Source organism: Triturus cristatus, chromosome 1_1, assembly GCF_964204655.1.
Source record: "Triturus cristatus chromosome 1_1, aTriCri1.1, whole genome shotgun sequence".
Lineage (NCBI taxonomy): Eukaryota > Metazoa > Chordata > Amphibia > Caudata > Salamandridae > Triturus > Triturus cristatus.
In genome coordinates, this window is record NC_140579.1 from 82,043,811 (window position 1) to 82,056,264 (window position 12,454).

The 12,454-nt window shown below is 44.7% G+C and overlaps 1 protein-coding gene and 1 long non-coding RNA gene across 2 annotated transcripts in view; one reads left to right on the forward strand and one right to left on the reverse strand.

The window, feature by feature from the left end:
- Positions 1-12,454, forward strand: part of LOC146869513 (uncharacterized) — a 383,511-nt gene that overhangs the window by 665 nt on the left and 370,392 nt on the right. The window lies entirely within an intron of this gene.
- Positions 10,628-12,454, reverse strand: part of LOC146869514 (uncharacterized) — a 44,745-nt gene continuing 42,918 nt past the window's right edge. The window contains exon 3 of the mRNA XM_085603471.1: positions 10,628-11,291. Within this exon, the coding sequence (XP_085459597.1) occupies positions 10,885-11,291 (407 nt within the window). The 3' untranslated portion in view covers positions 10,628-10,884. The remainder of the gene's footprint in view (positions 11,292-12,454) is intronic.

Here is a 12,454-nt window from a genome sequence, read left to right on the forward strand (position 1 = left end):
AGGTTGTTTTCTACCAGCATGTGCAGCAGAGCTGCTGACAAGCTTCCATCTCTACCTTTCACGCACACATCCTGCCATGCATGCACTGATGTGTCAGTGTTGTATAGAAGCGTGAAGTTCACGTTACACATGTGAGCTGCTCGGATTCGGTACCTATCCGTGAACACGAGATGGTGTATACAAATGAGCCTCGAGCACTAACAGTAGGTAATACCTTTTGGTCAGGTTTATGCTACATAAGACTGCAAAATATAAATGTGGGGCAAGTGGCACAGACCTTTCATGGTTATGGTTTGAGTTCCTCTCTCCAAATGCACAAGGGACACTTACTAAACGCTCCTGCTCAATTTCCAGCAGTAATGGATAGCTCGGTAGACTTGCGCGCCAGCAGCAGACCTGTTGTTGTTTGTTTCCCATTTTAGCAGACTGTCACTTCTCGTCATTCTTGTAACAAGAGCTGTGTCATTAACAGCAAATCGAAATGGATAGCGCCTCAACACCAGACCTTTCCTGTTGAAGAGAAACGGCCTGTACTACCCTGTGTGAGGACCCTAGTACTGCTTCAATTTTATTCTTTTTTAGATGAATACCTTGCGAGAGGCATGGTAACACATTGACAGCCGTGAGAGGCATTTGTAATCTGGAGGGAGATGCAATAACACCGTGCTAGCAGCCAGAGGCATGTGTTACCTGGAAGAGGAGGCATGATAACACTGTGCAAGCCAAAAGAGGCATGTGATATTTGGAGCAAGGCGTGATAACATAGTGGTGGGTGGAACTTCGCGGAATTCCACAGAATAAAATTCTGCGAGTTCTGCCCAGCCCTACAAAATGCACCCTTGCATCTAAAATGGATGAAAGGATGCATTTTTAGGTCTCGCCTAGACAGTGCTTCTACTGTCTCTCCGAGACATGCAGTAAACACTTTAGTGTGGAAGCTTTGCGGAAGCTCCGCCCACTCTCCACCCATCCTTTTCATTGGCTTAGATCAGTAAATGCTGCTTTCCAATTTGTTTAAGGCTTGCTAGTCCCTCCTCATGACAATTATGTTGTCATTTGTAACCTTCCAAGGCTACTGGCCCCTTTACTCACCGCACTCTCTTCTGGCGACCGGCCTAATCACAATGGTGCGCACGCGATGACGTGCTCTCTTCCTGGCCGGTGTTCTGTGGTTTCCAGCTCCCCGTCTGTAAGCGCTCCCCCTGCGTGTGCGCTCATGCCCATCAAACCGCATTCTGCACTTTGCCTTCAATACTGTGTCAATTGGCTCGGATTTCAAGGAAACAGTTGACTTATATAGATTTATATAACGCGAACTCGCCCCGGAGGTATTGAAGTGCTTTACATGAGCACCGATTACATTACACAAGGACACATTCAGGCACAGGGAGATAAAGTGATTTGCCCAAAATCACAGAATGTGGACACGACCCCGATGCTCGAACCCTGGTCTCCAGCACCAAAGTCGGCAGTCTAGCCGACGGACCACATCCGCTCACTTTGTCTAACAGGAGTGAAAAAGAATATAGCCAAAAACAACATAAAAGAAAGCACCACTGAACCTCTGTCCACTTCTTATATATGCTGCCCGTTTGCATTTCCATTGAGTTTCCATAAATATTTTGGGCACAATTAGTCTTTCTGCCCCCCCTGGGGAGTAGATGGGGGCAGTAGCCCCCAATCTGCCCCCCCAGGGGGGTAGAAAGCCCACTAGACACCAGGGATTTTCTGATAATTTATTCATTAGGGGTGGTGACTGCCCAAAATGGGCATGCCGATGCCCCCACCCCCCTCAGGCACACAATTAGTCTTTCTGCCCCCCCTGGGGGGCAGATGGGGCAGTAGACCCCAATCTGCCCCCCTGGGGGGCGCAAAAAGCACACTAGACACCAGGGACTTTTTTGGGCACATTTTTATTAGGGCGGGGGCATTGGTATGCCTGTTTTTGGCATCCCCCACCCTAATAAAAATTTGCTCAAAAAAATCCCTGGTGTCTAGTAGGCTTTCTGCCCCTCCCCCCCCGGGGGGCAGATAGGGGCATTTACCCCAATCTGCACCCCCAGGGGGTGCAAAAAGCCCACTAGTCACCAGGGATTTTTTTGGCGCAAATTTGAATTAGGGTGGGGGCTGCCCAAAACAGGCATGTCCATGCCCCCACCCCCTCCCCGCAAAAATTGTAGCCTTCCTGCGCCCCCTGGGGAGCAGATGGGGCAGTATCCACCAATCTGCCCCCCTGGGGGGGGCAAAAACCCCACTAGACACCAGGGATTTTTTGGGGAAGATTTTTATTAGGGTGGGTGCATTGGCATGCCCGTTTTTGGCAACCCCCATCCGAATTAAAATTTGCTCAAAAAAATCCCTGGTGTCTAGTAGGCTTTCTGCCCCCCCTGGGGGGCAGATGGGGGCATTAGCCACCAATCTGCCCCGCCGGGGGGGGCAAAAAGCCCTCTAGTCACCAGGGATTTTTTTAGGGCAAATTTAAATTAGGGTGGTGGCTGACCAAAACAGGCATGCCCATGCCCCCAACCCCTCCCCTGCAAAAATTACAGCCTTCCTGTCCCCCCTGGGGGGCAGATGGGGCATTAGCTGCCAATATGCCACCCGTGGGGGGCAAAAAGGCCAGTAGACGCCAGGGATTTTTTGGGCAAATTTTAATTACAGTGGGGGCATTGGCATGCCTGTTTTGGGAAGCCCCCACCCTAATTAAAATTTGCCCAAAAAACTCCCTGGCGTCTATTGGACTTTCAGCCCCACCCTGGGGGGCAGATGGGGGCTGTGCCCCACCTGGGGGGGCAAAATGCAAACTAGACGCCAGGGTTTTTTTGGGGGGAAATTTGAATTAGAGTGGGGCTGCCCAAAACGTGCATGCCCATGCCCCCACCCCCTAAGCAAATAGCCACAGTGTTTCTGCCCCCTTGGGGGCATATCAGGGCAACCCCACCCCCGATATTCTCCCAGGGCGGCAGAAAGCAGACTAGGCACGGATTTGTTTTTAGCAATATGCCTTCTTGTGGATTTAGGGCCCTAGCGCAGCCGGCACATAGGGAAACCTAGCAAATCTGTACATTTTGGGGGGGATGGGGGGATGGGGTGACTTGACTGGCTCTCACCAGGTTCTGTTACCCAGAATCCCTTGCAAACCAAAACATTTGTTTAAAAAAACACATTTTCCTCACATTTCTGTTGTGGAAAGTTCTGGAATCTGCGTGGATCCACAAAATTCCACCCACCCCACGTTCCCAAAAGCCTTCCGATAAAAACTGTGCCTCACGCGTGTGGGAGGCCCAAGTACCCGTGACAGGCAGGGGCCCAAAACGTATTGAGGCGACATCAAAATTGCCTATCACCAAACAACCCGGTTTTACAAGAGGGGTCACCTGGGTTTTTGGCCCTGTGCTTGGTGGCCATCTAGGGAAACCTACCAAACCCACACATTTCTGAAAACTAGACACCCGAGGATTCCAGGGAGGTATGACTTGCGTGGGTCCCCCAACGTTTCCTTACCCAGAATCCCCTGCAAACCTCAATTTTAGCAGAAAAAAATCACTTTTTTCACACATTTCTGTGGGGGAAAGTTGTGGCATCACCGGGCTGACACAAATTTCCTACCACCCAGCGTTCCCCCGGGTCTCCCGATAAAAATGGTGCCTCACTCGTGTGGGAGGCCCAAGTACCCGCAACAGACAAGGGCCCAAAACGTAGTGAGGCAACATCAAAATTGCCCATCTCAAAACCACCTGGTTTTGCATGGGGGGGTCACCTGGGTTTTTGGCCCCGTGCTCGGCGGCCATCTAGGGAAACCTACCAAACCCACACATTTCTGAAAACTAGACACCCGAGGGCTTCCAGGGAGGTATGGCTTGTGTGGATCCCCCAATGTTTCCTTACCCAGAATCCCCTGCAAGCCTCAATTTTAGCTGAAAAAATTACTTTTTTCACACATTTTTGTGTGGGAAAGTTGTGGCATCACCGGGCTCACACAAATTTCCCACCACCCAGCGTTCCCCCAGGTCTCCCGGTAAAAATGGTGCCTTACTTGTGTGGGAGGTCCAAGTACCCGCGACAGGCAAGGGCCCAAAACGTAGTGAGGCGACATAAAATTGCCCATCTCAAAACCACCTGGTTCTGCAAGGGGGGTCACCTGGGTTTTTGGCCCCTACCAAACCCACACATTTCTGAAAACTAGACATTTTCTGCAACATGCCAAATGTTCAACAAAGGTTTTGAGGAAAAAAAAGTCTTCAATCGTCCTTAAACAGTCTTTCCTTAGAAAACTAGACATTTCTTAGAGGAGGCGACAGGGCATTAAATGGGTGCCTGAAGCCGAGCAGCCGAGGACGTCATACTGCTGCTGGAGCTAGCGGGTGAATGCAGAAATTGTAACTGCCCAGGCGGATCTAAGCACTGCCCCGCTGCCCAACATAACATTTGATTGTTTCACAATTAACTAATTTGGCTTTTAATTAATAATGCCTACGTGAAGTCCCTGACTCCTGCCTTGGAGCATTTCACTTGGAACTACCCAAATAATATCGGGCTCTTTATTGTAAATACAAATTACTCCAGAACAATAATTCCCTTACCTCTTTCTGATTCACCGCCAGTGCCAACGCAACTCAACTAGCTCACTATTGTCCTGAAGATGAACCCCAATAATTGGTTTCGAAACGCCGTCGACCACCCCACAACTTGAACTCCACATAATATGTATAAATCATCTATGGATTTCTATTGTGTGGTTGTCAATGTGATGTCTTTTTAAAATCCACTATCACTATTGCACACCACGCTTTATTTTACTTATTATATGAGCATCCTAATTTGTTTTTCTCAAATAAAACTCTGTCATCTCTTGACCTACATGACGCGTGACAAACTGTCTCTTGCTCCCTTTTTGAATTAATTTCATTTATATAAAAAAACAGTGCCCCTCCCTGGGTCACCCCTTTTGCTTTTGGACCTTTTAGGCCACACTAGAACCATTGTTCTTTAATTATTCCTTCCAAACCCAGGTTCACATATCGGGGTACCCTTTTCTCCCAAAAACCCCAGCTACCAAGGATTGAGCAAGGGACTAATTTATAGAGACCCTCTTTAGGACCCAGTACCGTGTCATTGGCCTTGTTACTGGAGGTAGGTGCATACTTACCACCACCAATAAACCTCCTTCCAACATCACCTATTTGTGACATCTGAACTTGTATTCAGTCTTAGTAAGAGGCTTACTATCAATAAAGAGCCATACCTACACAGGTGGAAGTGTCTACACATTCCTACTCTGAGTACCTTCTCATTGCAGGTTTCATAGACAGACAAACATGTCTTGAAGAGACCCAACAAATCATTTACGGGTCGAAACGCCTACACTCAACCCCTAGTGGTTATATGATTCTGTCTAAATTGCATCACTTTATAACTATTGGGCAGGATTCACTTTCTACTGTACTAGGATACCCAAGTGGGATGTTTTCTTCAGTGTTTTTACCGTGACTTTGTGTATATGAACGTATCACAAACAATGATCCCTCGCACTTTCTTCATTTGTTTGTTTGCAGCTGCCCATGAAAAACGTGTTTGAATAATTAAGGTACATGTGAGAATCTAAGTGCCTCTGAGTATTATTTATTCATGAAAGGAACATCTGTGTGTAACTTCCTTCATACTAAATTGTGCTTGATTCCTACTTAATACCTAGGATTAGTACGCAAGGTAGCAAGTTTAATGAGTCCCACAGGATCAATTATTTGTATCCTATTATAATACACTGAGCATGTTGACAAAAGGTGTGGAACCATACGAGATCCACTGAGACGGCTACTGATGCCTGATGCATATAAGTTGAATGAAGCATGTTAACCTGTAGCATAACTATCTGGAAAAACTTGCACATCACGCAGGAATGTGCTTGAGATGACCACTGGGAGTTAGTTCATTCGGGAATGCGGATTGTCCTGCCTTCTTGAGACACCAGCGGACAGAGCTCCATAAAACAATCTTGCCAGTTAGCACACCAATGGTTTGTTTAAAAAGCCCTCTCTTGATGTAGATTATCTTAAAGGTTTGTGTCATGTCACAGTCGTGGAGACATCTCTTCCCTCTACCCCTCTCCTGGATGACCTGTCGTCTCCAAGTCTCTTTTAAGAGGTTAAAGGCCCAGCCTATTTCACAAGGCATCCTACAAACCACATTTTCTCCCCGCCTGACTTGGTGAAAATATGTTTTTTAAATCCTTTTACATGTATTGACAATTTCATTTAACCATTGGTGAGATGTTGCATGTACCATCCTCCCAGGAAGCGGAACACTGTCCTTTAACGAACAAACCATTTTTTATTTGAAACTTACAAAAGATGGTGAGAGGAATGCTTTCAAAACGTCTACAAACTGGCAATTTCAATGGGGAGCATTCACCCATTTTCTTGTTCCCCATTGGGCCACTCTAGACAAAGACCTGACCTATGCAAAGCAGTATTGACCCTACTCCTCATGGGAACAGTTCACCCTGAACTGCCATGCGAGGCCTCTTCCAGAACACAGCACAATCAACTCCAGACTGGTTTGGGCCTTGTTTGGGATTTTCAGTGATGTAAGGCTTTGGTGGTAATGGGGAGGTGGTCGTGGATTTCTGGTGAAGTGGTGTGCTATTGAACCCTTTATTATGGAATTTGAGAGTTTGACATGCCTCTCGAGAATGCTTATCATGTTTGTGTGTGTGTAGTTGACAATACCTAGGAACGTGTCCCTAAACATGTACTAAAGTGCATTATCAATTAAACAGTAAAAATCTTTTGCTAACAATTTATACTGTATGTTCTTTTCTGAGCTAAATATAGGATCCCACTAGTGACTTCTCCTTTATAAACGGAATATCAAAAATATCATGTCTTCATTATTAATAACAAAACATTCCTGCGCCGTCTCTATATGCTGTCTCTGCTTAACATTAATGGACCCCACATCACAGTCATGTTTGTTCCCTAAAGATGCTGCTTCTGTCCCTACACAGTCATGCTATGCCCATCTCCAAACACATCAATCTCAATTGCTGAAGCTACCATGAACTTCCAATTCAGGATGGGCAAAGTTCAAAGTTAGACACAGCTCATCAGTGTTGCCCTCCGTTAAGTTGCACTTTAAAAAATCTAGTTGCACATGGAGTAGCCTAATTTTGATTCCACCCTGATATAATGTAGGAGTGCGTTATAATCATGTGTAGTCAGCCCTTGAATATATTCTGTGTGATTAACGTTACTAAATGATAGTTGGGGTATTGTGTATTTCAAGTATGTGTAGAAGTGTAGTTATTGAAAGGACTGATTTACTTATGTATTAACAATCGAGAGAGAACCAAACTTATAAATATATTCACAGTGTGGAGCTAATAAACGCTGTATGTAGAGAATGGTGTTTAACTTTATACACGTAACTAGAAACGTACAATAATAATGATATTGTATTTGAAGTTACATCTTTTCATGTTGTTTGCATTTATTCATTTCTTAAGAAATTGCATTTGCTCTATGTGTGGAAATGGGCACGTATTGAAACTCAGTGCACTTATAACTTAACATGAGTTTCGGCCTGAAGAACAGTTCCAGCTCAAGCTCATAGGAAAATTATATATTGCTTAAACTTTGCTGGAGAATGTGTGCTTAAATTTTGTTCCCACTGCAAGGGGATAGGGCCTCGTTAGTCAGAAGGGGAGGGTTTTGTTCTCGTAAGATAGCAAGGAATGAGAAGGTGAATCTTGGAGAAAAGAGAAATGCGGCAACGAGCAAGGATACGAGTTCTCATGGAGTAGGAGAAACATGGCAAGGATGAGAGAAGTAACAATTTATCGACGTGGGAAAGGTGGTGCCTGCATCCCTTTTGTGCTAGGAAGATTGAATTATTATTGAGGAGTCACATGCGTATTAACATATCTAATGCTGTATTGTAGAGAGGGACACAGCGACCCGTTAGGACTTCGAGGGGTACAGACCTCTTCTTATGCTTTGTGTGACTTCATGCTACATGACCCTTGGTTGCATTTCTTCTACTGAAGTCTTTGATGGCTGACACCTTTCTATTTGCTAACTCCAAATAATCGCAATGCTTTCTTAGTTTAGGGTTGTCCCTTTTGGAGATAGTGCAGCGAAAGATACTGGGCTCGTGCTTACCATCGATAATCAACTGATGCATTTTAAGCTCAATTTATTTTCCTCCTCTCCTCTATCCCTATAATAGAGTTAGACGTATGCTTTTTGTTATATAGGGTTCATCTCTTCAGGAGATTTGGACTCACTTTTTTGTTATGTATTTTTATACCATAATGCTGAGATTGGTATATATCAATTTGTTTTTGAATTTATAACTAAACCTTCATAATCCTTGAATTGGTTGAGTGAGTTAATATGTAGCCAAATTGGTTACACTGTATTAAATTTAAATGGAGAATGTTTTCTCCCTCTTACCTCTGAAGCAGGGAAAAAGGTTGTCAGAGTTATTGGGAATGTTTATATGGGCCCAGGCTCCATCACATATCTGGTGCAGTTTTCATATAAAAGCTCTTTTTCTGCAACATATTTATGCAAATTTTCTGGAGATTCATACAGATTGTTAAGTATCCTACACAACCCAACAAACTGTGTGTAAGTGTTTCCCCTTAATTCTTCACTACACTACTTTCAACCCTGATTACTCTAAAACTCCCATTTCCACACTTTTAGTAGAAATGTATAATGTATATGATGACTATTTAGGTAATTGTATTTTAATTTTTATCTTTGTAACTTGTTTAATGTCTCAACATTTGTCCTATTTAAAAGGTTTCTAGTAGGCGGTTTTGAAAACTACCAGTGCATTAGTACTCAGGATCACCCCCACAATCTTCTGTTTACAATAGAATTACATAAATGTCAAAAAGTACTATTGATGTCTGTGGGGTCCTTCAAATAATGTAGCATTCTTGTTTGTCCATCGGGCTGTAGAAATGTATTTGCGCTTTTGCAACTTGATGATGGGTTTGTCCATTGTCAATGTTTGGAAACCATTGCCATGCAGGACAGAGTTCGTCACTCTTAGGTTAGGCATGTGCTTGGCCAGCAGGGTGGCTCTCTTAGAGACAGACATACTTTTCAGGGAGGAGACCTGGTGGGCCTGACTTTGGTAGTTAGTCCATTTTTTCTGTAGTAAGTCCAAACTGTTGTTGTCCTTACATGAGGTTGGTTTGCCTGTCCTGTCCTGCTAATGATATGATGAGCATGTTTCTCGTGTGAGTTACTGATTTAATAAAAAAAACGGTATTGCCATTTTATAACCAGTGTGCTAATTTTAGAAATTCCATATTTACTTTATGAAGGCAGTGTCTCATTGTAGGCATGTCAATGACAAGATATCCAACATTTCAATCAAACCTCGGATGCATGAAACTCTGTCTCGAGTACTAACACAGTCTAATGACATCTATGTAACCTGGTCCTTAGCCCTTTTCTGAATCACGGTTCAATTGTGAGCTCAGCAGGCATGTTTATACTATTGAATATTGATGTCAACAGCATTTTGGCGCAAGGAAATCGAGGGACAAATTAAGTGCGTATAGGGCAGTAAAGATATACTATTCCTAACTCCTCATCTAAGAACCTTGAAGATATATGTACTATGGAGTAGATTTACAAGCTCCCATTGCGTCACTTTTTTTGACGCAACGGCGGCTCAAAAAATGCGGCCTACTTACAAAGTGACGCATCTAGGGAGATGCATCACGTTGTAAAGCCCTGCGCCACATCATACCTGCGTCAGGTATAATGTATGCAGGGTGAGCGTTCCCATGCAGGAAGGCCTCGTAAAAGTGACGCAGTGAAATCTACAAGATTTCACCGCGCCACTTTTAGGACACCACTGCGTCAAAACCTTATGCCTGCTTGAAGCATGCGTAAGTAGTGACGCAGTGTAGTGGAAATAGGACTCAACACGCTTTACTGGAGTTCCGTCGTGCTTGCGACACAACTCCATCAATGCGTGACTTTTCCGCCAACAGATGCATCAGAATTTCTGACGCATCTGTCAATCCTTGCGCCATAGTGCGCCGTATTGTAAATATGGCGCATCTATGGTGGCACATGGGTTTCCAAGGGTGGCGCAGGGAAAGTGACGCATCTATACTGATGCGTCACTTTCTTGTAAATCTGCCCCTATGTAGGTACATATATTTGGAGTTAGGTATATACAATTTAGACGTACCCATCTAGCAATATTTTATTTTTGATACTCTGTCCTTGATCTTGTGTTCCATCGATTCAGTGATTTCAATATTCAGGGGGCATACCCCAAGCGTCCATGTTGTTGAATTGCTAAAACGGATGGACACCATATGAATCTCTGGATCACAGGCTCTGTTTCACTGGGTCATGATGCCAATGTGGGTACCGGCCTTGGTAATGACTTGTATTGCTGGTCAAAACATGACTTAAACTAAAGAAAATGATATCTATGCAAAATAATGATCATAAAATGTGTCACATTAACTTCAAATAAGGAAACAAGTGCATACTATATGCTGTACTGGACTTAAATGTGCAAGGTACGGGAATACAAGCATAAACAAACACAAGAAAATATCTATCATAAAAACAGATAAGATCTAAAGTCAAGCGGGAACACTCTTTATTTCTTCTGTTTTTAAAATCTGATTTGATTTTTGTAGTTGCATTTATTTAGTTTGCAGTGTCAGTGAAAGATTCTACACTATAACTCAATTTAAATAAAGTTAAAGTGAAATTCATTTTCAATATTTTTCATCTCAGGTTCTCTGTTGCCTTTTCTAGTAGTTAGAATGAATGCGCCTAAAGTTGATTCATAAAATCACCACACGTCACATTCTTTTCGCAGCATCAGAGGGGCGCTCTATTCATCAGCGCCCACCCGGTCAAAAAGGCTGGTCGGTGTTTCTGGTGTTGCCTCTAAGTGATGTGATTCGCGCAAAAGTCTGGACAAATACAACCCACCGGATACCTTGAACATCACCTTATGATCTTTATACTCAAGTTCAAAGTCACAGTCGGGAGACTTCTTGTCTTTGTCTGTCTTGATGGCGTTGTCCTCGGATCCTGGGTGCAGACATAGATACTCGCCCTTGTAGTCGGTGATTTCCACCTTCCCCCCGTTCACGAGGCACACCTGGAGCCAGGTGGAGTGGTCCCTCTCGCACTGTCCCCGGATCCCCTCCGGCCTCGAGCTCCAGTACATGCCGTTATCCATCCTGAAGGAGACCCCCTTCGGGGAGCAAATGAACTCATGGGAAGCACTGAGATCTGTCAGAGGAAAGATGATTTAATACTTTTGTAAAAAAATAACATCTTACCTAATGGTGCATTTATACATATTATTAAACGATGCAGCTCACTGGTTAGTAAAATAACTCTCCCCTCACATCTAGGTTAATAGAGAAAACACATTTGGCTAAACTCTTAATTTCGAAAAGGAATGCAAGAACAATTAAAATGAAATCAGTACACCCATTCAAGTGTCGATAGTAGGACGGCCAGTCAGACGTCTCGGAGTGTAGTCTTTAACTGACGTGTAGGCCCACAGCAGACATCTGACAATTTAGAGGAATAGGAGAAAGGTGGGTGGAAGGCGGATGACAGGCAAATCTATCAATCAATCAGTACTTGTAAAGTGTGCTAATCACCCTGAGGGGTAGCCAGGCGCTGCGTGAGGTGGAGCTACTCGAACAGCCAGGTCTTGAGTCCACTCCAGAATTTGGCGAGGGAGGTAGAGGTTCGGAGGTGGAAGGGGAGGTACTTCCAGGTTTTGGATGCTAGGTGGGAGAAGGAGCATCCTTCGGCTTGGGTACAAAGGATGCAGGAGACAGTGGTGAGGGCCAGGGAAGATGAGGCGGTTGTCCAGGTATTCTGGTCCCATGTTGTGTAGGGCTTTGAAGGCGTACGTGAGGAGCTTGAAGTGGCATCTCCTCTTGATGGGGAGCCACTGCAGGGTACGGAGGTGAGGGGTGATGTGGGATCAGCTGGGTAGGTCCAGGATGATTCTTGCTGCTACGTTCTGGATCGTTTGGAGGCACTAGAGGAGGAGTGTGGTGGTACCTGCATAGAGGGCGTTCCCCTAGTAAAGTCGACTGGTGATGAGGACTTAAGTTATGGTTCTTCTAGTGTCGGTTTGGATACTTCTGAAGACTTTACAGAACAGTCTGAGGGTGTTGAAGCAGGTGGAGGCAACCGAGTTGACCTGTAGTCTCATGGAGAGCTCGCTGTCAAGGATGATTCTGAGGTTGCGGGTGTGGGTGGTGGGGGTGGGTGCTGGCCACTAGGAGTCATCCCATGGTGAGGGGGTGTTCCAAAGAGTAGAACTTTGGATTTGTCAGTGTTGAGTTTGAGGCAGTTGGCTCTCATCCATTTGGCGACGTCAGTCATGGTGTTCTGGAAGTTTGCTCTGGTGGTGTCCGTGTCTTTGGTGA